Genomic DNA, 27,434 nt, shown 5'->3' with positions numbered 1-27,434 from the left:
GATTATGTATCCAAAATATAGAAATCTCACCTCTAGATACCAAACTCCAAAAATTATTCCTAACACAGTTGTCTCCTTAATTTATTGAAATGAATGCTGATCAGCGTGTAACATAAAGGAAAGCTAAGTAATGTTTGAAAGAAGGTAACAAAAAGATTACAAAGGTGGCAAAATGCTTGTTTTGTTTTATTTGTTTTGCTTTCTAATTTTAGTTTTAACAGTTTAACAGTTTTTATTATTCACATCATGTATACAAATTATACATATTATACTATTCAACTTGTATAATTATGACAATATTTCATAATACAATTCAATGCACAGTACAATGTTACATAATAAAATTCAAGTATTACTATCATATTCTGTTGGTACTAACACTTATTTTGGCTATTATTTTATTATGGTTAATAAAAGGTTTTCTCATATATGCAAGTAGAATATAATATATTTCGAATGGTTTCATAGTTATGATAAGTAACTATTTTAGAGTAATGTAAGTTAGTTAATGCAAATATGTGTAATCAAGGGCCATGGTCATACTGGTTACTAGAAAAGTAATTAGCTCAAAACAGACACTGAGAGTCCGCGGACCACATCTAAGAGGGCTCCCTTACCAGTTATAATAATGTACATGTTGATATTTTAATTCCTAATTGAATGAACCAATTTGTAAATCAATACCTTAATTGGTTATGATATATGAGTTATAATGATCTCTTATACTATACGTTTAAAATAATTGTCAACATTCTTTAATCCCATAAGGTACTTTCTCAATCTTTTTCTGAATACATATTCTGAGGTTATAGATTTAATTTCATTCAGAAGTTTATTATAGCTACTCATCGCAATGTACTCAAAAGATTTATGAAAAATTTCTTTGTTAGCCTCAGGTACTTCCAGCGTGTTTCAACCGCAGCGCAATCCATAGTCTACATTATATACCAAGAAACTTTCAGTGTTTCTTATTACATATAACAAACAACCATAGAGATATAGTTTCTGAAATGGTAGAATATTATGAACGATATACAGATCATTGGTTGAATGTGTGAAGTCAAGATATTATTCTGTTTTGTATTCTTATTAATGGAAGCAGATTGTTAAAATAGTCTCCTCCCCAAAAAGGTAATGCCATATTGCAGCAAAGAATTTACCCAGGAATAGTATAAATAATTTAAGAATGCTGCATTTACAAATTTTTTAACATAATATATTCTGTTAATTATGAACCTAAACTTATTTGTTAAGAAAGTAGTGTGAGAGTTCCACTTCAAATTGCTATCGATATGGAGGCCCAAATACTTGACGGTTTTGTTTTTTTGAGCTACATTTACAATTTAGAGTATCACTACGTTTCCTTTCATGCCATTTTATAGTTATACTGTGATCTAATTTGTCTTGTAAAGTACATATATCTCATTTTGTCAGTATTAATGTTAAATCCGTTGTTGCTAAACCATATACTTAGTTTTAACATATCGCTATTAAAATGTTAAATTATATATCATTATGTTATAATAATATAATAAATATGTTAAAATAATAATATTTTAATAGCGATATGTTAAATTATATATTATTATGTTCCAGAAACAATTACAAATGTGTCACTCCAGGTACATCCTGACAAAATAGTAGTAACAATATCATTATTATTACTACCCATTGAGGGAGACTACATATTATCCACGGCAGCTATTTAACCATCTCCGGAATTGATTCACACTACCTATATTTAGGTCTAAAGACAATCCATTTCAATCACGAGTGGAAAAAAAAAAATCTAGCTCTCACCCCTTCCTTGACTACATTTATCTTCAACTTCCATGGATGCCTTCTAGTCCTCTTTTATCATGCATAAAATTAAAAATTCTATCAAACTGGTATATTATGTTACATTTTCAGAAATTTGTAGGTCTATCATATCATCCATCATTCTCCTGTTTGCCTGTAGTCCACGAATTCTCAATTTCCTCATAATTGACATTTCACAGTCCAGATCTTACTGTATCTACATGATCTCAAAAACCAGAAGACAAGATATGTGGACAGTCATCCAAATGACTCCCTTATCCTTACATATCGGTGTTCATTTCAACATTGTAATTATTACATGATTTGTATTTGCAGTCTCAACTATATGGCTCTTGAACTTCAACTTCCTATTTACAACTCCAAATATGGTCAGTTTTTTTCCTAATATGGCCAGTGAGTATATAACATAATATCATAAAACATCATTGGATATCTCATTACACCAGAGTGCACAACTTCATCTTCACTAACAATGAAATTGACAGCTATTTTAACATGCCCACAATTCCAGCCTGATCAAATCATTTTGCAAGTTCTGCATATTATTTGCATTCATGATTATCCTATGTAAAATCTCGTATAGAAAAAAAATAGAAATATTTTTTCTATGTCGATTTTACATGGGCAATTAAATTACATATTATACTGGTAAGTGAAAGAATGTATAAATAACTCACTGTACTGAGATAAATGTTGTAACTAAATTGTAAAATATTTGAATAAGAACCACTAGATTTGTAACTAAAATTAAACTCAGACAGGATTAGGTTAGGAGACCTAAGGCTAGCAACAGTCGCAAAGGTCACTGGATTACGAGTTTTCCTGCCAAAACCAAGCGATAGCGTGGGTGATGGAGAAAACCCTCCAATAAATCCGGGGGGGGGTTAGAGAAGAAGGGCCAAGGCTGGGAGAATGATATAAAAGACAGAGATTAAATGGCTAGGGGACTCTCGTTTCGAAGTTTGTTCCTGTGCCAAGCCTTTCCGAGGACGGGGAGAGTTGCATTTACACGAAGAGCAGTTCCGATGAAGATGGGAAGCTCGCTAGTAGCAGAGACGGCCTTTTTAAGATATCCCACTGTGTGATTCCCCGAAGATCTATGTGTGTGTGCTGAATTATCGCAGCCATACCCTAGTGCCCAGTCGAAAGTTAGTTGGGAAGAAGCGGAACGTGCCGGTAAGCCTTGAGGAGCTATGACTGTGTAATGAACTAAAAAGATTGTAAGTAGAATGTTTCATGTAATATCCTAGATTGTGAAGTTCAAACGACAATGGTTGGTTCTGTTATCTAGTGGCATAGAAGGTGTTATAAAGAATTGGAAAGTCGTATTTTAGTTTGAGCATGAATAGTAGAATACAGAGATCTAAGGATTTGCTTATGTTATGTAACACTAAGGGTGCATGTGGTTTGAGTTTTGCCTTTTATTGTTTACAACGCGAGAGAAAGTTAAGCGTGTTAAGTATCATCCAAGTGTCTGAAAAGTTATGTGTAATTATGATTTCCATGTCTTAAAGCTTAATCAAAATGCTTAATTGATTTTGTGGTGAATTAGACATGTGACAAGTATTGTCTCCAGTGTACTCTTGTTGTGTTAGTTAGAACCAGACACGTGATATGTGTTGTTTAAATGTTGTACATAATTTGTCTTAGTAAGAATAAACATATTGTTTTTGTTAATGGCTTGCCTGATCTTGTTTAGCCAATGCACTTCTCATAAAATTACCGAACCTGTGTGACCTAAGAGTGGTAATAGCCACAACTGACTGATTAATTAATAGGAGTTGCTTGAGATAGAGTAAAATTATGAGTTAATTTTGTGCTTAGCTGAATATTTCTTTTGTATGTAAGGGAGGGAACAACAATTCTTTTACGCGATCATTAATGGAGCAGTTGATAAAAAAATAAATTTTAGGGATCAATGTAAGTAAAATACAGTAAAGTAGATTAAGGACTTGGCTCCAGCCAAAGGCTTTTCCTAAGTCTACAATTCAAGAACGTGCAAGAGCATACCAGTGGCCTTGAGGGAGGGGGGGGGGCGAAGTTAAGGACTAAAGGATTAAGATTGTGAGTTTTATGCGTGAATTAGAAACTGAAGTCTATAGACAGTTTGAACTAGCTCAAGCAACTATGATATAAAATAAGAAAAATATTACAATGCCGTATTAGACATTTGTTAAATCTTTAAATAAATAATATAAATAAATTTTACACCTACCTATCTTTGCCAGATGTGTCACTGTCAAATCTTCCCAAATATCATTAAGGTAAAAACTGAATGACAATGGACAAAGCACTAATCTGGTACACCACTGGTCACCTTAAATCTTGCAAACCTGTACAATCCATACATCACTTTTTGATATGAGTCAGCCAGCCTTTTATTCAGGCGAATAGCTTATAATCCAATACCATACCCTTCAACTAATGTAACAGCCTTCCATGATGTATATTCTATCAAAAGGTTTAGCAAAAACCTTCTGCTAAAGCTTTAGAAAAATGTTAGTTCATTCCCATTATCTAACTCAACCACAGCATGAAATGAGTGAAGTTGAGTAAGTTGCTCAAACATGATTTCCCTTTACTAAATCCATGCTGTTCATTGCAAAGCATAGATTCTATGGCAATCCTTTTCTGTATGCAAACTCTTACCAACTTTTCCAAAATCTTCACCAAAACTCCAGACTTTCACACAAAACTCCAATATATCCACCACCCTTGTGCAAATGGGATTATATCATACATTCTGTTTACTCCTATGGAATCTTCCCTGTTTAGGGACTCAAATTACATAGCCTGATTAAAGGAATAGCCAGTTCAACAGAACACTCTTTTATCCTCTGGGCTGATATCCCATTAACACCTATTACCAAATTCTTATTCAGTTTATGCAACAGCTCTGGTAGACCTTTCACATTCACCTGAGTTTTCTCATTTAATGAAAAGGTGGTAGTAGTAGTAGTGAGTTTAATGTTGCACACACTAAGGTGATGACACTTCTGCATCTGCCACTTGCAATACCATCTGCAGTGACAAGTAATTCTTTCACATTCATTCTTTCTTTTACTTAATGAGAGAATTATTCTGAGTAGCCTTTAGCTTGCAGAGACAGTTACTAAAACTCACACAACAGAGTTAAAACTTTGTACAATAGTTGTAACTATCTGGATTGCACCTTATGATTTTCATAACTAATATCTTTATAAATTAAAGATGCCAAGAAATTGTATTTTTGTTTTATCCTTTATTCAAGTGTAAGCAAATAATTTTTATTTATTTTATTTATTTATTTACTTTTTGGATATGTACTTTGCATTATGGGATACTAAGGCAATTAATGTGAAGTCATTAGCCTCTATATACAAGTAGCCCAGTCTCAATGTTACTTCATGTGCAAAATTTTATTTGCTTACATTTGGATAAAGGATTAAACCAAGAATAGAATTTCCTGGCATTTTTAATTTATAATATAACCAAGTGAAAAAACTTTCATGACATCATCCTTATGCTCAAGGTATTCCTTCAACTTCATCATTTTCTTAATAATTTCTTGCTTAATAAGACTGCACAGTCATTTCACTCTTACACTATTTATGCTTCAAACTCTAGGGACAGATTTCGATGTTGCACTATTTACATATTTTTAATTTGAGTGTACTACTTTCAATATCTTCGCCATCTAGCAACCAATACCATGGAACAGAACCTGAAATACTACTTAGTTAGTCGTAATTTCCTGCTTTGTTGAATTATCAGCACATAACATCTTCTGAATGGAATATCCATAAACTTATCAACTTCCCAGGTAATACTGCATGATTGTTGTACTAACCTGGGAAGGAGTAAGAGTCAGAACAGTCACATCTTAATTACCCCCCCACACACACACACACCATTCTCTGACATTATAATCAAGTATAGCACACTGACCTCAAGTTCTGTTATATGCTGTTTGAGGACTATGTCTCAATAAATTTGGTTTCATTCTTCTCATACAATTTCAACACTACCCAATCGATATTCAAATAATTAAAATCACCCATGATGATTACTTATTTAGCTCATAATATATGCTAACTGACCCCTGGAATCGTCCTGAAGCATTACTTACATTCAGTTCAGTCAATCTTACAGCTGGTCTGCAGAAAAATCATTATAAAACCATCCTAAAAAAAAAAAAAAGCCAGAATGTGGCATTCCAATATAACTGATATTGCATGATGCAAGAACAAGGAAAATGGAAAAACTATAAGGACTTTGTTCTGAAAACCACTTAGTTTGTGGCAACTTCAAGTCTATTATACTGGACAACGAAAATTTATGGCTAACTGGTGTCCTGGAGCATTTCCTCCAGTTCTGATCGTTTAACCAAATGGATGAAATACAGAGTGATGAAAATTAAAGTGTCCCTGCTTAAGGCCATGTGGAACACCATGGCCTTAAGCAGGGACACTTTGCATGCTGTGCATGCAAAGGCGATATCTGAAAAGAAGAAAAAAAAAAAAGTAGTTCCAAAAAGTATTCCTGCAAAGTTTGCATCATTTGGATCACCCTGTATGTTCCAGTGGGCACTTTGCATTACTCATGTTATTAGTGACATATAAACATATCAAGGCCAGAAGGGGATAATGCTTGTTGGCCAAGCAATAGATCCAAGGCTACAAAAACAAACATATCCATTTCAAAATCAAAGAGATGTTTGGTTATTGCAGACTGATTGAATTTTAGCAAAGTTCGGCATACTCCACATTGTGATGGCTAAACATTTGTATTTTAACCTTTTAAGGTTTAAACTAGACACCATAAAGATGCAGCATATCTTGGCTATCGCCAAGAAGAATGTGTACAACTGTTTTAGATCACCGAAATCTGATTCCGCTACATCTGATCAAACCTACAGTGGCAAACAAATTAATTAATCCAAATAAGTTGAATTTTCATCAAGTTTTTGATTTTGGTTTGGTTTTCGTTTCAGTTCACAATAATTTTGACGTGGTTTTGGTTCATTATTTTAGTTGAGCACTGTCATTATAATATCATAGAGACATTTTAACCGTCTCCACGATATTTATTAATAATGTTGTGCGTTCTTAATAGTGTGAACAATTTGATATTCATTGTGATTTATTCGTTTTTTGTAGTTATAAAATGAATACATCTCCAAGAAAGCATTCAAAAATATGTATTCTTCTCAGCACACATTCATGACTGAAAGACAAATTGACAAGTGTGGTGTTGGCTTGGGTACTGTTAATGCAATTTTGAAGAGGTTTACCTTTTCTCCTGACAGAAAAGGAAAATGTGGGCAAAAGAGGAAAACTACACTTACCCAAGATCATTTATCAGTTAGGAAAAAGCAAAATGAATCCAAGATTGTCTTGCTGTAGACTTAAATAGAAACTTGGTAGCTAGTAGGATTAATATTTCTCACATGACACTCTGTCAAAGATTGTTGGAAGCAGAGAGGACTGCCCACAGACCAAAAAAGATAAAACTGTTGATGAAGGCTATGTAGGAAAAGAGGCTACATACCTCCAATGAGCCTTCTGACTGCATAACAAAAGAAATCCTTTGATTTTCGCTATATCATAATCTCTTCATACATTCCAATTTTCCTCTTTCTTGCCATACTAATTCCTCGTTTCTAATGTAAGCATAAGCTTTATATTCTTTTATATATCATCATCATCAAATTCCTGCCATGTACCCTCAAGGGGTGTACAGGATATGACAGTACTAAATGAAAAAATTATATCATTACTAACTTCCTATCTACAATTTTCCTCCAAATCAGTCTGTTACTTGTCAAGACTCCAACATTATCAGATCTTATATTTCTATCGTCTAAGGCACTTTGTACCGTATTAATCCACCTATATCTTGGTCTTCCTCTGGGTCGTTTTCCTGCCAACCTGGCAGAGAACACTGGTTTTGCTAATCTTTCCTCTCCCATTCTATTTAAGTGACCATACCACCTGAGATTAGCTCTGCTAATGCATTCCTGGATGCTGACAATGTCAAGTTCTTTCCTAATATCCTCATATTTAATATGATATTGCCATTGATGCCGTCTGTTCACGCCTCTAATCTTTCTCAGGACTCTCATATCTGCAGTCTCTAGTCTTTGGTCAAATGTTTTACTTCTGACCCAGCTCTCAGATCCATAAGTTAAAACTAGTTTGAACACTGTCTTGTATACAGCTAATTTAGATTTCCGACTAATTTCTCTCTTATTCCACATGAACTTATTCAATTGACTTCCCAACATACCAGCTTTGCTGATTCTGTTGTCTATTTCTATATTTAATTTACCATCTTCAGTAAAAATCATGCCTAAGTAGCTGAAATGTTTCACTTGTTCCACAGGTTCTCCATTCACAACACAGTTGACATTTTCAATGATTCTGCCTATTTTCATTGTCTTTGTCTTTTTATTTCTGACCTTCATACCATATCTATTACAACAGTTATTCAATTTAGTCAGAGAATCTTGCAGACTTGTAGCGGATTTATTTAGAAATATAACATTGTCTGCATAAAGCAAAGAGCTGACATTAACATCTCCAATTTTGATATCATGTTTAATACCACTTTCCTTCATAATGTGATGCATATAGATAATGAATAACAGAGGGGATAATGTACATCCTTGTCTCACACCAGATTTAACATTAAACCATCTTCCTGTACTTCCTTCAATTCTAACTACTGACTTACAACTCAAATAAAGACTAAGTATTGCTTGATATAATGCCCCATTGACACCATATAACTGTAGCGTATTGAATAGATTCTCTCTTGGCACCTTATCATATGCCTTTTCCAAATCAACAAAACTTAAATACAGATCTTTGTTATATTCCCATGATTTCTCGACTATTTGTCGTAAAGTGAAGATCTGATCCTGACAGCCTCTATTTGACCTGAATCCAGCTTGTTCTTCACCAAGCTTTTCTTCCACAATTCTTCTCAACCGTTTCTCAAGTATACTTGCATAGATCTTGCCAGGAACACTCAGTAGGGAAATACCTCTGTAATTCTCACATTCAGTTTTATTTCCCTTTATATATATGGGTACTATGAGAGCTCTACTCCAATCATCGGGAATTCGTCCCTCTGTCCAGGCTTTCTGAACTATGCAGTGCAGCCACTATAAGACTTTTATACCACCATAATTCAGCATTTCTGGTCGAATATCATCTACTCCTGCTGCCTTTCCACATTTCAAGCCTTTGATGGCTTTTTCTACTTCAAGTAGGGATATGTATTCCTGACTATATGCCTGTTGAGTGTTTTTTACCACTGTGCTGTCATCACTGCTTGTTTCATTTAGCAGTTTTTCAAAGTAATTACTACATACTTCAAAGATATCCTTTTCTCCTGTTTTCATGTCACCTTTATCATCTCTAACTCCTTTTACAGCACTCTTTCCTCCATTCCTAAGCTTCTTCAACAACCTCCAGAATATTTTGCCACCTTCTTGATATTTATTTTCTATATTCTTGGCAAAGTCCTCCCATGACTTTTGATTAGCTAGTTTTACACACTGTTTAGCTTTCTTACATTTGTCTCTGTATTCTATAAGAGTCAAAGCTGACTTATTTGCCAGGAACTTTTGATATGCTTTCTTCTTTTCCTTCACTGCCTCTTTAACTTCCTGTGTCCACAAGGGAGTTCTGATTTTTTTATCCTTGCACACAACCTCACCACATGCCTCTCTGGCAGAATCAATCAATGTTTTCTTCAGAGTTTGCCACTGAATCTCCAAGGCTTGATTCCTGTTCTCAAACTCTTTCATTTTCTTTTCAATAATCTTTCTGTATTTTAGTCTACAGTTCACATCTGAGAGCTGCTCAACTTTTATTCGCTTTAAAACTTTCTTACATATTATTCTTTTCAATATGAAATTCAATTTTATCCTGCTCACGACTAAATAGTGATCACTTCCAATTTCAAATCCTCTGTACACTCTGGTGTCCTGCACCAGGGAGAAAACATCACTATCAACAATAACATAGTCAATGAGACTTTTCTTATTCCTAGCCTCTTCTCTCCATGTGAATTTGTGCACATTTTTATGTTGGAACATGGTGTTAGTAATAACCAGTCCATGTCCTAAGCAGAAATCCAACAGATATTTGCCATTATTATTAGCTTTGCTCTTTTCTCCAAATTTTCCCAAAATATTTTTGTATGTCTCACAATCATTTCCTACTCTGCTATTTAGATCCCCAACAAGGACCAACTTTTCCTTTTTCATTGTGTCAGTTGCTTTTTCTAAAGCGTCAAAAAATTCCTCCACTTCTACCTTAGTAGAACCTTCTGTGGGACCATAGGCACAAATAAGTCTCATTGTCCAGTTCCCCATTCTCATATTTGCCCACATTACTCTACTTGAGACTGACTGCCATTCAAGAAGATTAGCCTCGTATTTTGTGTTGAATACTATGGCTACTCCTTCTTTTCCTTGATTGTCATTGCCTGAATATAACATTTTGTATTTATTGCTCAGAAAGATCTCACCAGTTTTTGTCTTTTTTGTTTCAGTCACCCCTATTATGTCGATATGGTACTTATCTAATTCCTCAGCTAGCTCCATTTCTTTGCCATTCAGGCTTCTTAAGTTGATAGTACCGATCTTTAACTCTGGTGTTGTTGAGTTGGGGTTTGTTTTCAGATTTGTTCCAGTAGCTGACTTTTCGATGTTCGCCCTGGTTCCCTGGCGAAAACAACGGGGGCCTTGTTTAACCAGGCGACGCCCCAGCCGGCATGAAATTTTGTCATGTTGTACCACCATTTTTTATTTTGGTTTAACCAATAAGAATACAATTTTATCGGCTAAATCCCAAATTGCCAGCCCATCCTCGTTCATTCAGTATCAAAGTAGATACCCAACAGTCTGCACCACGAGAAGGTGAGGATTGGACATTAGGTCAGAAGCCCTGGTTGGTTCTCCGCATTCCTTTAAAGGCTATGTGGAGGTCTCCTCTCAGTTATACAGCTTTGACCCTTAAGCATCCCCTTTATATATATATATATAATATATATAATATATATAATATATATATATATATATATAATATATATAATATATATATATATATATATATTAATGTTCATTATTTACTCAGTAGAACTATATATAAAAAGGAAATTAAATGACTCTATACCAAGAATGACAAGTTTAATGTTAAGATACAACTAGTTTCGTTGAATTCAACGAAACTAGTTGTATCTTAACATTAAACTTGTCATTCTCAGTATAGAGTCATTTAATTTCCTTTTATATATATAAAATCATTCATTTTTAATCTCAAATAGTTATTAATTAGCTCCTAATGATTTCTCCTTCAAATGTTTCCATCTAATTGTTCAAGTTTGAGAATATTTGATGAACATCACTGATTTGTAATGCTGCAGAGAGGAGAAGTAATTTTTTCAAATTTTTGCTAGTAATACTGAGTTAATTTATTGTATTTATTGTTTTATAAGTGTGCGAGAGAGAGACTAAGTTATTTAGATGTAAGTAAAATATGTATATTTCCTTAAACTATATGCTGATGGTATGGCACCATGCTTAACAAAACAATGGCGGTCAACGCACCTTTGTTGGATGAGCTAAATTTGTGTGATTTTGTCCAGTGTAAAATTTGTGAGATATAGTTGTCACAAAAGTTGAAAGGAGAGCAAAACTGGTGAGTGAGTGTGTAATGTTTTATGAGTGAATGTAGAGAGAACAAATTATGTGATAGTAGAGTATAGATAAAAGACTGAAAAATGTAAATATCAATGATAATACTGAAAGTGCAGAGGCAGAAGTTCAGGAGAACATAGAAGACCTGAATAAATAAATAGCATGCTTGCATGTAATCCTTCATAGGACAAAGTGCAAGATTGAAAGGCTGCAGAAACAGCAAGATATCAATCAAACTGGGGTCTGAATTCAAAGAAAAATTTTAAGAATAAACAAAAGAAAGAGCATAAGCAGATAATTTTTAATCGTGATTCTATGTTAGCAGGAGTACTTCCCAAAAGTGCCATAAAATCTTGTTTCCCTGGTACAAAAATTAATAATACTGTCAGATTGTTAAAAGGGAAGATGAAAGAACTGATTGTTTTGGCTGGAACTAAGGATTCCGAGAGATGAGAAGTATTGTTTCAGGGAGGATGGAAGAAGCAAAAAAGAAGAGCAAGAGAATGAAGTTTGTGAGTCTGCTACCACAATATGATAGAGGCAAACTGAGAAGGACACTGATGATTAATGAATCAATGCATGGGTTGTGCAGAAGGAGTGAAGGAGAGTTTGTGGACCTATGGCCCAAGTATGATGGACAGAAAGATTTGTACAATGCTGATGGACTGCACTTAAATGGATTCAGAGTTAGGTGTCTGGAAAGAGCTTTGTTTAGTGAGAGTGTGGAAGCACAAGTCAGGAAAACTAAAGAAATTAGGGTGGATACAGACAAGTATGTGTGAAGGCACCAGGAAGTGATGAGTGTATAAATGAAAACAAACTGCAGAATCTAGTTTCTCGGGCAACAATTTTGAAAGGGGTAGTCAATTTAGGATGTACATGTTATTGGGGACCTAAAGAGATGCTACAGTTTCTATATACTAATGCTAGCAGCAGAAGAAATAAGAGTGAGGAGTTTTTGGCATTGGTTAGGATGAGGGGAGGAGGGGATTACTGTTGATGAATTGCAGCCAACAGGAGAAGGAGTCAGTCGGGCAGATGGCTGTTCCTCTGAGTCAATCTGGTGTGAGATTGGGGTCAACAAGACAAAATATAAAATTTTCTTGGCCAGGGAGTGCCATGGAAAATACCCATCAGTAATTTAGTACAATGAGTACAAGTCAAGTAATTATTATGGACAACTTCAGAGACCTAGACTGAAAGGAGGAGACATCACATCGCAGGAATAAAATGGAATTTATACACTTACTGAGAGATAATTACTTGAGGCAGAATGTAATGAAAGGACTCTGGGTACAAGAGTGTTGGATCTTATTATATGACAGAAGACCTATCCATAACTAAGGTGTGGCTACATTGCCTCCAATTGGAGAAAGAGATCACTGTGGTCTTGATTTGGGAGATAGCAAAAATCTGCAAGGAAAGGATGTTCATAATACATGAGGGATAGAGTCAAGGGGTATCTGGAGGAAATAATATCATGCTATATACCCAAGGTCAGGAGGATAAATTGAGTAGTACTTAGATGGAGTAGTACCATTAAACATAAGCTGCAAACAAAGAAAATATTGCAGAGGGTATATAAGGAGAAAAGTGACATGACTAGATGATGTACAGTACATCAGCTAGCCATCTTGTATACAGTACAAGGATAAGGAAGGCAAAATCAGCTTATGAGAAGAAATAAGCAAGCAAACAGGCAAAAGGAAATTCCAAAGAGTTTTTTTCATTATGTAGCAAGTAAAAAAAATAACTATGGAAGGATAACTTGAATGAGTGTAGATGGTAGAGAGGTAACAGATGAAGATGAAATTATTGAGTTACTGAGTGACTATTTTGTAAGGATATATTATCCAAATGTTAAGGCAGAGGTGACATAGGGACCGATGTGAAAACAAAGGTTGATGAATTAGAGGTACTTCAGACATTCAAATTCAAACAAACATTCAGGTACTTCAAAATTCAAAGGAAGGCAAAATAATTCCCTTGCATAAAAGAGGATTTACGTCTGTAGTAATAAATTATAGACCAATCAGTTTCTCAGGAGCAGTGGTAAAAGTACTGGAAGTTGGTCAAAAACAGAATTTGGGAATGGATGAGATGATACTCTATGGGGGTGAGGGAACAGGTTTTGTGAAGGGTCATTCATGCTTTAGTAATCTACTAACTTTTTTATAACAGAGTGACAGTTAGGTCAATTCAAAGTAAAAAAAGGAGTAATTCAAGATTGCCTGCTCTCAACCAAATTTATTTACTATCTATCTCATAGAAATATGCAAAACCATAACTGAAGAACCAAGTCTACAAATATCAATTAACAAATATCAATATTAAATATGCAGACAATATTATTATTCTTGCAGAATCTAGAGTAGAACTGGAAAGACAACATAAATTTTAAATGAAGAGTGCAAAACTTTTGGAATGAAAATCAATCTAAGCAAAACTAAAACAATGAAAAGAGGAAGAGATTAGTATACAAGAAAAGCAATTCATATATCTTTGCAGTCTCATTACTCACAATCTCGACAACACAAACACTAAAATACAGACTAACAAAGGATGGTCTCTTCTAATATGAGGAAATTAAGTAAAATATGGAAAAACAACAGCATTTCAAAAAACCTCAAACTAAATAAAATGCTATAAAACCATTATTATACCTATGGCAATGTAGAGAGCTAAGACATGGAGACTAAATCAGAAAGAAATACAGAAAATTGGAGCATTTGAAATGAAATGCTTAAGAAAACAAGAGAACACGTCAAATACAAATTAAACTATTGAGATATCACAGTTATAATTCTTAAACAGATATCACTAATTCTTAAACAGAAATTCTTAAATTCTTAAACAGCAGTCATAATTATTTTAAAACCATCCTAAAAAAAAAAAAAAAGCCAGAATGTGATATTCCTATATAACTGATATTGCTGATAAAACTGAGAACTTTTATTGTTAAAAGACCATAAGATTTAATGATTACAAATGCAAAGAGCCAACAAATTTCACTAGCCACTGTCTAGCATTTTCAAGGCTGTACTGGTGTGAAAACAAATGCATCAAATTACATGAAAACAGACACATTCAGACTGTTAGGCCGTTACATTTGATAATTCGTGTTTGATATTGAGATGGTTTGGACACATCCAAGAGAATATCATCTCATTACCATCATCAAATTCCTGCCATTTATACCCGCAAGGGGTGTACAGGATATGATAGTACTACATGAAAAATTTAGATTACTAACTTCCTATCTAGAAATTTCCTCCAAATCAGTCTGTTACCTGTCAAGACTCCAACATTATCAGATCTTATATTTCTATCTTCTAAGGCACTTTTTACCATATCAGGCCACCTATATCTTGATCTTCCTCTGGGTCTTTTTCCTGCCAACCCGACAGAGAACACTTGTTTTGCTAATCTTTCATCCTCTCCCATTCTGTTTAAGTGACCATACCACCTGAGATTAGCTCTGCTAACGCATTCCTGGATGCTGACAATCAAGTTCTTTCCTAATATCCTCATTTTTAATATGATATTTCCATTGATACCATCTGTTCATGCCCCTAATCTTTCTCAGGACTCTCATACCAGCAGTCTCTAGTCTTTGGTCAAGTGTTTTACTTCTGACCCACCTCTCAGATCCATAAGTTAAAATTGGTTTGACCACTGTCTTGTATACAGCTAATTTAGTATTTTGACTAATTTCTCTCTTATTCCATATGAATTTATTCAATTGACTTCCTAACATACTGCTTTGTGGATTCTGTTGTCTATTTCTATATTTAATTTACCATCTTCACTAAAAATTATACCTAAGCAGCTGAAATGTTTCACTTGTTCTATAGGTTCTCCATTCACAATGCAGTTGATATTTTCAATGCTTCTGCCTATTTTCATTGTCTTGTAATTGCTGAACTTCATGCCATATCCATTACAACAGTTATTCAATTTAGTCAGGGAATCTTACAGACTTGTACTGGATTTATTTTAAAGTAAAACATAATCTGCATAAAGTAAAGAGCTGAGATTAACATCTCCAATTATGATATCAGGTTTAATACCGCTTTCCTTCATAATGTGATCCATATAGATAATGAATGACAGATGGGATAATGTGAATCTTGTCTGACACCAGAATTAACATTAAACCATCTTCCTGTACTTCTTTCAATTCTAACCAACATACAACTCAAATAAAGACTAAGTATTGCTTGAGATAATGCCCCATTGATACCACATGACTGTAGTGTTTTAAATAGCTTCTCTCTTGGCACCTTGTCATATGTCTTTTCCAGATCTACAAAACTTAAATACAGATCTTTGTTATATTTCTATGATTTCTTAACTATTTGTCGTAAAGTGAAAATCTGATTCTGACAGTTATTTATCCAGCCTGTTCTTCACCAAGCCTCTCTTCCACAATTCTTCTCAACCATTTCTCAAGTATACTTGCATAAATTCTTACCAGGAACACTCAGAAGAGAAATACCTCTGTACTAGTCAGTTTTATTTCCCTTTTTATATATGGGTACTATGAGAGCTCTACTCCAATCATCCAGAATTCATCCCTCTGTAAAGGCCTTCTGAACTATGCAGTGCAGTCACTGTAAGACTTATATACCTCCATACTTGAGCATTTCTGGTTGAATATCATCTATTCCTGCTGCCTTTCCAATTTTAGGCTTTTGATGGCTTTTTCTACTTCAAGTATGGATATGTATTCTTGACTGCATGCCTGTTGAGTGTTTTTTACCACTGTGCTATCACTGCTTGTTTCATTTAACAATTTTTCAAAGTAATTACTCCATACTTCATGGATATGATAAATTTTTTTTCCCAACCACTATATATTATAAGATGATATAAAATGGGTTTAATAGATCAGAGATTTTTGATACATAATGTTAGCCTAACATTCTGCATCAAAAATCTATGACCTATTAAACCTAGTTTATATCATCTTATACTTCAAGGATATCTGTTTCTCAAGTTTTCATGTCACCTTTATCATCTCTAATTCCTTTTACAGCACTCTTTCCTCCATTTCTGAACTTCTTCAACACCATCCAGAATATCTTGCCACCTTCTTGATATTTATTTCTATATTCTTACCAAAGTATTCCCATGACTTTTGTTTAGCTAGTTTTACACAGCTTAGCTTTCTTACATTTGTCTCTGTATTCTCTAAGAGCACAAGCAGGCTTATTTGCAAGAAAGTTTAGATATGCTTTCTTCTTTTCCTTCACTGCCTCTTTAACTTCCTGTGTCCACCATAGTATTCTAGTGATTTTTCTATCCTTGCAGACAATCTCACCACATGCCTCTCTGGTTGAATCAATCAGTATTTTCTTACCACTGAATCTCCAAGGTTTGGTTCCAATTCTCAAACTCTTTCATTTTTCCTTCAATAATCTTTGCGTATTTTTTTCTTTTACAAAGTAGTTTCTTTTTCTAAGTACAGTTCTCGGATGTGAACTGTACTTTGTCTACAGTTCACATCTGAGAGCTGCTCAACTTTTATTTGCTTTAAAACTTTCTTACATGTTATTCTTTTCAATATGAAATTCAATTTTATCCTGCTCAGGACTAAATAGCGATCACTGCCAATTTCAAATCCTCTGCACACTCTGGTGTCCTGCACCAGGGAGAAAACATCGCTACCAACAATAACATAGTCAATGAGACTTTTCTTATTCCTAGCCTCTTCTCTACATGTGAATTTGTGCACAATTTTTTGTTGGAAACTAAACTAACAATTTGTTATTACTAACAATTTTTTGTTAGTAATAACCAGTCCATGCCCTGAGCAGAAATACAACAGGTATTTGCCATTATTATTAGTTTGCTCTTTTCTCCAAATTTTCCCAAAATATTTTTGTATGTCTGATAATTATTTCCTACTCTCTTATTTAGATTCCCAGCAAGGATCAACTTTTTTCCTTTTTAATTGTGTCAGTTGCTTTCTCTAAAGCCTCAAAAAATTCCTCCACATCTACCTTAGTAGAACTTTCTGTGGGACCCAAATAAGTCTCATTGTCCAGTTCCCCATTCTGATATACGCCCACATCACTCTAAGTGGGACTGCTGCCATTCAAGAAGATTAGCCTCACATTTAATGAGAATGGGTTCATGATGATGCAGGATTTTGAAATGGTGTTTGACAAGATTCCACATAAAATTCTGTTATTCTCAAACTGCAACAAATGGGGATGGATATGAAAATGGTGATATGGATAAAAGAGCGGCTGATGGACAGATAACAAAAAAGTAGTATGTGGAGAAGCAGAATTTAGGAGAAGACAGTTGACTAGCGGTGTGTTGCAGGGCACTGTGCTAGGACCACTGCTGTTTAATTTGTATATATATAATATAGGAAATAATTTGAAGGAGATATTCAGTTGTTTGCTGATGATGTAATATTAGATAGGATGTTAGTGTTAATCAAGGTGATATAGAAAACTGGCAGAAAAATTTAAATAGGCTGACAGTATGAAGAAAACATAATGGATGTCAATTTCATATGGAAAAGTAGAAAATTATGCATTTTGGGATATAAATATTATATAAGCTATATCACATTTAGGGAACTGTACTCTGGGAAATTGATGAATCTCTGGATCCTCTCCACCACTTCCTCATTCCCAAGAACACAGTGAGTAGACCTGAACACAGTAATCCAGAGCTGAAGTTGACAGGGCATATTGCTGAAGTAGCGAGGGTAGTTCACAGGATTACTTGGTTATTGAAGAACACACTGACAAACAAAGATAAAGAAGTTACTATTCCTCAGCCTTAATATGGCCACATCTGGCTGGATTACTGTGTTCAGGTCTGCTCACGGTGTTCTTAGGAATGAAGAAGTGGTGGAGAGGATCCAGAGAAAAGCAACCAAGATTTTGGGAATGCTCCTTAAGAGGATAGATTGAGGGTTGCAAAAGTTGATTGATAGGTGAAGAGGAAGGGGGGAGAACATTTAAGTTGCTTAAAGGATTTTATTGGATTGATGCAGGAGAAATGTTTTAGCCTACATTTTTTGCTTGAAAGATGGTGAATGAATGGAATGGAATGAATGGAATGAGAATTAAGTCACTTGTGAGTGCTTCGTCTGTTAGTGGTTTCAAAAAGAAGTACAGTAGATCAATTGTATTGATAGTTTGGGTCTGCCACAATGAGTCTTAGGACTCTGTGGAGGTGTGCCTGCAAAATAATAATACTAATAATAATTGTATCAGCTGATCTGAGGAAATATCATGGATAAGAAAATGAGCAAAAAACTTTCATTAGAAACAGAACAGTAGATTTGAATCAAATCAGAGATGTAAAAAAATAATAAACCAGTTTACTAAGGAAAGGTAAAATATCCACATTTTTTAATCAATCAGCATCATCAATTTGAACTTTTTTTTGCACATAATTACAGAACAATTTCTATGAAGATTATCAGCAAAAAGCTAATAAAAAATCTTGTGTTGAATTAACATGACATTCTATATATCTTCTATAAGAGAATATTCATGAACAAAAAAACTGAACAATTTTAAAAGGAAAAAAAAACTGTATTCTAATTCTAATACAATAATGAGAAAATAAAGCCTATAACTACAGGCTAATGTTTTAAAACTAACATTGTACTTAGCTCTCTTCTTACAAAATTTCAAAGTTTATTTGATTTACCCATTTTTATTTACCAGATGAATTTTACTACTTAATTATAAAATTTAACTGTCAAGTTTATCTGAAATCTGGACAACATGAGGTCTGCTAACCAGATTATTAAATTATGCTCATAGTAGTATCAGATTTTAAAACATCATATGCCATGTCTTACTTTAATGGATCCTCCATATAAGTTTGTAAAGCTTGCATGAATTCGTCTACGACCTACAAAATTTAAATAAACATCTGAATAAAAATATGTAATATATTTCATATACATCCAATTCTCTGACATATTACAAGACTGGGATAAAAATGGTTGTTAAAGAAATCAAAAATAGCTAATGTGACTACACAATTCAGCAAGGTAAGAAGACTGTAGTAATGAAATTTTAACACAGAGATCCAAAAAACATACTTCCCCATCTTCAAAGCAGTAGCTAGCACTTTAAGATAATATAGTTCATCTTTGTTTGATTTACCATTTACAAAAAAAAAACATATGCAGCTAAACAGAACTGGTATTCAGAATTTGAAATCCAGGACAATTTCCACACAGTTATGGAATGAGGCAGCATAATAAGAGCATTTATCTCTCCAGTATATAGAAATCCATTAATACAGAAAGCTGGAATATAATGATAATCCTCAGCATGCAGAAATCTAAAAATCTAATCGACACGCTGTGTGAAATAATCCTATGATTTAACCAGGTCTTCTTTCTCATGGGTGTAACTCAATGTGCTCAAGTTATGCAACAAGTTTGTGAGAACACTTATGTTCATTAAATGTAATACTGTAATTAATGCACTAAATTGATATTAAATAATGTTTTATTGCTGTGTTATCATAAGTGCAATGCATAAAGGTAATCTTTCATTTCAGTTCATTTCAGTTTCATTTCTGTCCATTTAAATGCTTTTTTTTTCTTTTTTTTTTTTTTACACTGTACAGTATCATATTCCTCCTATTGGCAGACAAATCTGTTTTTCACAGAATCCTTATTTTGTCTTGATAAGTCTCCCTACCAAATTTTGTGACATTCCAGTTGTTAGATCAAGGCTCTGAATAGAGGAAGTTTAATTATGGCCACAATATACATTAGTGCTATCAGTAGGTTACAGACTTTTTTCTAGTTTTCTTAATTTTATTTTATTATTATATTTTGATGACATAATCTGGAATGACTTAAATTATTTAAGGAATTTACAATGTATACTGGAATATTAATTAAAAGAAACTTTAATAAATACCTCCTATATTTCGGCAATGTCACATTGCCATCTTCATGGGAACATACAATTATGACACATGCAAGCAGGCACTACAAAAAGCAAATGAAGCAGAAGGGAGAAAACTATTGTTGCTCCTAGAGTTCTAAAGGTTCCCCCCTAGCAGGCTATATTGGGTTGTCTTTGCTGTTGGGCTGAAGTTCTCAAGATGCAAGCTTCCCAAATTTGGGAAAGTCTCATGCACCCAAATTTGTTGAGGTTTAGAAAGATTTTTAGAACTGAGGCCAATTCCATAAATAATCTTTCATATTTGAATTTGCTGCAGTGTATTAACGTGGCTTTCTTCCAACGTATTCTGTAGCAGGTATCCAGCGCATGGTCTGCAAGCCCAGAGTGGCTGTACGTGAAATTGGATGTAGTCTTTGTGTTCCAAAATCCTGACATTTGCTGTCCTGCCTGTTTGGCCAAAGTAGGACAGTTTACAGCTGCAAGGGACCTGGTATACTCCAGGTAGGTCTAGTGGAAGTGATTGGTCTTTGGTGGAACAGATAAGGGATGCCAAGTTTTTATATGGTTTGTAACAAGAAGCTAGGTCATTTTTTTAAAGATGTTGGTTAACTTTTTCAGAGGTGCCCCAGATATAGGGAATGGTGATGGATTTAGTGTAATCTTTGTTATGAAAGAGAGAGGGGAGTTGTGGTTAACTGGTTTTAATATTTTTTGGATTTTTTAGGGGTTGTAGCCATTGGCTAAGAAAGTGTTAAGGATGTCGTTTAGTTCAGTGGTTAGGGCATTGTCATCTGAAGAGATTAATTTTGCCCCATTATATAGTGTTTTTATAACTCTATATTGTTGTGTGTGTGTGTGTGTGGGGAGGGAATTGCTGGTGAATGTATCTGCCTGTATGGGTGGATTTTCTGTAAATAGAGAAAACTAAGGATCCATCATGCTGGCGAGTGATTAGAGTGTGTAGGACAGGGAGACTGTTTTTTCTTCTTTTTCCAAGATGAAATGGATTCTGGGGTGTTGGTTGCTTAAGTGTGTTAAGAAGAAGTGGAGTGTATCTGAGTGGCCAAATAGCGAACATATCATCAACATAGTGAAGCCATATGGTAGGTTTTTGTGGGGCAGAGTTTAATGCTTTTTCTTCAAAAGTCTCCATAAAGAAGTTGTCCAAGGGTGGGTAGGGTGGTGAACCCATGGCTGTCCCCTCTATCTGTTTGTAGAATTTTCCTTGCCAAACAAAATAGCCTGAGTTCATTGTGAACTGAAACAGGGTCAGATATCGGGAGGAAATTTGGTTTGGATGAGATCTAAGGTTTCCTTGAGTGGGACATTTGTGAATAGGGAGGAGATGTCAAAACTGACTATTATGCCAGTATGTTGGAGTGAGAGGTTTCTATACTGGCTTTGAAGTGGGCTGAGTTTTTTATGTTGATGGTGTATTGCCAGTATAGTGTGTGAGCACTTTGGCTAATTTGTATGTGGAGGAATCAATGCCATTCACTATGGGATGTAATGACACATTTTGTTTATGTATTTTTGGAAGTCCATATATTCAGGGGGGAGGGGGGTCTAGAGTTAAAAGATTTTAGTTTGTTGGTTTGACCACAGTGGCATTTCCCTTATCTGCTTTGAAATAGTGATTACTATTTCTTTATTTTTCTTCATTTCTCGTAGAGCTTTATATTTTCCTTTGGATAGGTTGGTTTTTGGTGGTCTTGCTTTGGTGAGAACCCCGGCTATATCCAGTCTGATATTGTTGGTGATATGGTTTGGAAGGTTGCGGATACCACGTTTTATCTGAATCATTATTTCTTTGGCAGGTATTTTCTTAGGAGATATGGCGAAATTGTGGCCACGTGCCAGTGCGTTGAGTGCCTCAGGCTTCAAAGTAACTGAAGAAACATTGATTACAGTGTTGAGTGGTTGTTGAAATTCGGAGGTAAAGTCCTTTTTCAAGTTTTCAAATTTTTTGATGTGCTGACTTCATATCTTTTCAAATTCGTTTGCTGCATGAGCCATCGTACAATATTGTCCAAAGGTCGTGATTCAGTGTGTTGGAAAGCTCCTCCTCTAGTGCCCGAATAGGTTTGTTTATGTCGGCTAGGAGAATGTGCATAGTGGTAATTTGTTCTCGTAGTAGGGTGAAGCTAGCAGGGTTATAAATGCAGAGAGCCTTCTGTGAAGAGAAACGCTGCTTAAATTTTACACAATTTGGGATTACCTCATTATCCCTGGCAGCATTTTAAGAAAGTCAAATGATTCAGTTTTCTCGATATCTTCAGCTTTAGTTTGCCGTATTGGCAGGCCTTGCGTGCGATAGAATCTCTGTGAATGATCGTAATTCTTGTAGATAGGCTTATACATTGGTAACACATGACTATCAAATTATTTAAGGAATTTACAACATATACTGGAATATTAATTAAAAGAAACTTTAATAAATACCTCCTCTATTTTGGCAATGTCACATTGCCGTCTTCATGGGAACATACAACTATAACACATGCATGCAGGCACTACAAAAAGCAAATGAAGCAGAACGGAGAAAACTACTGTTATTCCTCGAGTCCTAAAGGTGCCCCCTAGCAAGCTATATTGGGTTGTCTTGGCTGTTGGGCTAAAGTTCTCAAGATGCAAGCTTCCCAAATTTGGGGCAGTCTCATGCACCCAAATTTGGGAAGGTTTGGAAAGTTTTTTTTTAGCGCTGAGGCTGATTCCATGAATAATCTTTCAGATTTAAAGCCATGTGCAGCGTATTAACATGGCTTTCTTCCTGGAATCTGCTCTAGAAACCAGCAGGAAGTTCTTGAAGTCATTTCAATCTTCCATTAAGTGGTAGTCTCACATCTAGCAGTGAACTTTGTCTCCCACCTAATGACAGTCACAAACATCCATGTCCACTGTGGGATCAAGGAATACCCAGTTCTAATGAAGCCTGTCAATGATTTTCACAGGCTGTAAAAGCTTACTGTTAGACCAGAAGCAAACAACGAGACCTGTCTAGGTCTCGTTATTTCTTCTGGTCTAAAAGTTCATGGTTTATTAGTAATGGCGTCAGTTTCTTTAAATTTTTTATTCAGTGTTCTTAATTTCTTGTGGGGAGATTTGTCATAATGAGTCCTAAATTTCTGGTAGCTGATACAGACTTCATGTTAGCTTGCCAGAGAAATTAACAGTTTTATTTAAATCTTGAATAAATTTCCTCTGTGTTGCAGATTGTTTCTATCTTATATAGAAGCAAAGTTATTAAAAATTCAAACTGTGTGAGAACTTTAGACACCCAGAGAATGTTCTTGACATTAAACCCAATTTGAATCCTGGCTCTCACTAGCTAAGGAATTTTAAGTATTACATATCTTAGACTTGACAGGATAAAGAATTCATTTGACAAGCAACTTAGAGATGAGCAAGGTGCATTTAGAAAGATTGGTTGGTTTATGGTATATTGTCACAAGAACAGGAAAGATCATACTGAACGTAACAAAAGTTACAGCATTCAGAAAGGGAAGAAGCTACATAAGCCATATATCCTTGAACACTGTTTAGAATTTCAGAAACTTGTGATCACATGTTTTGTTGACTTCAAAAAGAACTTTTTACTCAGTTGATAGGCAAAATTTATGGAAGATTATAAGAGCTTATGGAATACCTTATTAGCCTTGATTGCTTTATATGATAATAGTGAGCTAATTCAGAAGCTTTATCACTGCAAACAAAATAGCTGCAACAAATGGATTGTCTCAAGTCTGCTTAACTAACACAGGATTAGAGATATTTCTAATGAAAAGGAAAGCAAAGGATTCATTGCTCTTCCATATATTAGCTCTATTTCCATAAAATTTGCAAAAATATTTAGAGAACAAAAAATCAAAACAGTATTCAAACCCCTTATGGCCCACTAAAATATCCAGGTGTTCACCAACTATGATACAAATGCAGATCATCATACTACAGACAGAAAGAAAAAAATCTATTAAGGAATGCATTGTGTTAGATCCTGAATAAAGGAATCTTGCAAAGAAATCATTCATTCAGGATTTAACATGATAAATATTACTAATTAAGGAGATACCTGTATATCAGCTAATAATCATGAGAAATTTCTTTATGTTATGTGATAATGTGTAGTCCATATGTGCCATGTATTGAAATTTATTCCTGTATAACTGAAATGAGAAGCAGAGAATTTTGTGTCAGAATAGTAAGAATTATGTAAGGGAATTGTTAAGTTATTTGTAAACCCCATTAAGCTAGTTTCATAGGAAATTTCTGGAAATTTCATAATCTAGTACATTATGAAATTTCCAGAAAGATAATAAGTAGTAATCCGGAATAATCGTGTATAATCTGTATGAGTCGAGCGTAGTGATGGAGGCAGTACCTATATGGAAAGTGACGTCAGAACGATTACCTGGAATAGGGTAACCTAACAGATTAGGGAGAGTGTAGGATCACCCAAGGGGCATGAACGATGGGGTTCATGGATAAAAAACACATCGAATAGAGAGCACACAAAAGGGTGAATAAAAGACAATGCTCGCCATATTACGGGGCTTTTTCTTCTTCGGTTCCTGGATTCGAGTTTGTCGGGGGATTCGTGAGAGAGCAGTGGGTCGACTACAGTGATGTTGGACGATGAGAGCTATTCTTGAGAATGCTTGAGGATTTCCAAGTGAAGCTGATCGTGTTATGATGGCCTATGCAGAATCAAGCATTCGAATAAAGGAGAAAATTTCCTGCAAGCGGTAGACAGTCCGGAAATGATTCAAAGAAAAGCATAGTGCATCACCAGGCGCAAAGATGGCCGATAACTATACAGTAAGGTAATCCAGATCTACACGAGATGGCGGCATGAAATCTGAAAGGATCCGGTAATGTAAAGATTTTCATTCTATGTTAAAAATCGCTTAGAAGAATAAGAAATTTGTGTATACTGTAAACTAAGGACACTAATAGAGAACTTTTAAGTGAGAATTTGATTGAATTAGTTAAGACCACGTGGAACAAAAAGAATTGTTGATGGGCAGTATTTTGATTGAGAATGGCTAGGCTTGACTAATGAAATTTAGAATTAAGATGGTTATAGATAGAGTATTAATGAAAGTGTTCAATGCGTGTTCTGTGAATAACTTGTAAAAGGAATTATATCCTAGTAGTGCCATGCTTACACTTAATCTTATCCTTTCGTAATTGAAGGATTTAGCTTACTCAAATTCATTGTTGTGATTTAGTATGAACCTTAACTTAGAGTGAGTTTTGTTTTATTGAGTATTTGGATTTTCTTAACTGTAAATGTTTTGTTTTTCCAATAAACATGTTGTTTATTGGAAAAACAGCAAATTTTCAAATTAATCATAGTATAGTAAGCTAATAATCTACAGATATTCAAAAGACAGCAGTAGTGAGCTTATTTTATATTCAGTAGTGGAATATATAGAAAGAAATAGATTTGTCACAGTTTTTTTTTAATATTTTCTCAAAATATTAAATGTCTTTATATTGATTCTAAATTGTAATCTATGTGTTTTTGGATTGTCTGCCAGTTGCCATTACACTTAAATGTCAACAGATCTCATGTGCCAGTGTTTGGGAACCAATCTGAATTCAGAAAAACCACAAATGTAGTTTTGATTTTATTCAGGGTATCCTCAAAATTTGTTTATAATGGCACAGAAGTTGATGAATGTAAAGAAATGTTTTTTCATAAATCATTCAAAAATGTTTTTAAAAAAATGTGAAATAGATCATAATCATTAATAAATAAATAGCAATAGAAACTCCCTTACTATAAAGCTTAACTGTTTTGTTTGTTTGTTTAATGTATCATTTTGTTTTTCATGTCTTGTAGACTGATAAACTGTTTAAGTAGTTTTTTTAATTTATACTTAATAATACATTAGCCCTATAAGTGAATTAAGGGTTTTTAATATTTATATATATTTTCTAACATAATATAGCAATCCTGTCCAAAAAAAAAAAAAAAAAAAACAGGAAGGTAGTCTCACATTGTGATGAAATTCACCTCCAATCTAAAAGTATTACTCTACAGCATCCATAAAATCTGAAGACTCATCATGGAGTAAAATGCTCAAAGACAACAACAGGTATTTCCCCTTGAAGGCATTCAGCATTGGATCATTCATGACCCACACCAGGAGAATTTCATTCAATCACTAGCTACCATGCAAAAAGATCTTCTTTTCACTTCCTTACATTATGTACAGTTTCCAGGAATGACCTCTCATGCTTCTATTACTCTGCAATAATTCCCGTATTCAAATGGTAGGTTCCTCTTACAAACTTATATTTGAATCATATCATCTTTTCTCCTCCTTTCTAACAAACTCTGCAGACCACATTATTTAATGTCCTTGTTAAAATTCCACACTTCTGAGAATTTTTAGTTATCTGTCTCTGCACACTCTCTCTCTCTCTCTCATTGGCCATACAATCAGGTGAACAAATCTGTGCACAGAAAAGCAGTAATTTTCTGGCTAATTTTTGCAATGTCTCCAGAACTCAGTTCCTTATCTACCATGATCTCCAGATTCCCTGCCTCTTCCACCTCCTGCAAAATTCCTTCAAAATGATAAACTTCATTCTATCTTCTCTGCCCAAAGTGCATAACTACACTTAGCAACACCTTAATCTGCACAAAGTACCAATCTATTTAAATCCTCTTCAAAATGTAACAAGGCTGTCTGCTGCGTTATTGTAATATCTTCTTTTATTCTTTATTACTAATTAGCAGTGCACGCTTTTTCTCTTGTAACCTTCCTTACTTATTCTACTGCATACTATGTTTATCCACCTTCAGTATTTACTAGTCATATGCCTATGAACACTGGAAAATTTATTTGTAAAACTGGCCCATCCAATATATCAATATTCGGCATAAGGCTCAATAAAATGTCTGGTAGATCTACTCTTACTAGCGTAAATTCCTTCAACAAAGTTTACATAAACAGTCGTGGTTCTTAAGTAATTAAACTGCACTTTTAATGCCTTAGTTGTTTCCC

General features: G+C 34.5%; 1 protein-coding gene across 5 annotated transcripts in view; it reads right to left on the bottom strand.

The window, feature by feature from the left end:
• The window catches only part of Fancd2 (Fanconi anemia complementation group D2), an 883,021-nt gene that overhangs the window by 780,644 nt on the left and 74,943 nt on the right, over nt 1–27,434 (bottom strand). For 4 of the 5 annotated variants that reach the window (XM_090413132.1, XM_090413256.1, XM_090413216.1 and 1 more), the window contains exon 5: nt 19,350–19,402. The exons of the other annotated variant lie outside the window; for it this stretch is intronic. In XM_090413132.1, the coding sequence (XP_090269258.1) occupies nt 19,350–19,402 (53 nt within the window). The remainder of the gene's footprint in view (nt 1–19,349; nt 19,403–27,434) is intronic. 5 annotated transcript variants of the gene reach the window in all.

The sequence above is a fragment of the Typopeltis vanoorti genome, chromosome 1, assembly GCF_054136105.1.
Source record: "Typopeltis vanoorti isolate ZY-2024b chromosome 1, IOZ_Tvanoo_1.0, whole genome shotgun sequence".
In the NCBI taxonomy this organism is placed as follows: Eukaryota; Metazoa; Arthropoda; class Arachnida; order Uropygi; family Thelyphonidae; genus Typopeltis; species Typopeltis vanoorti.
This window is presented reverse-complemented; position numbering and strand designations above follow the sequence as displayed.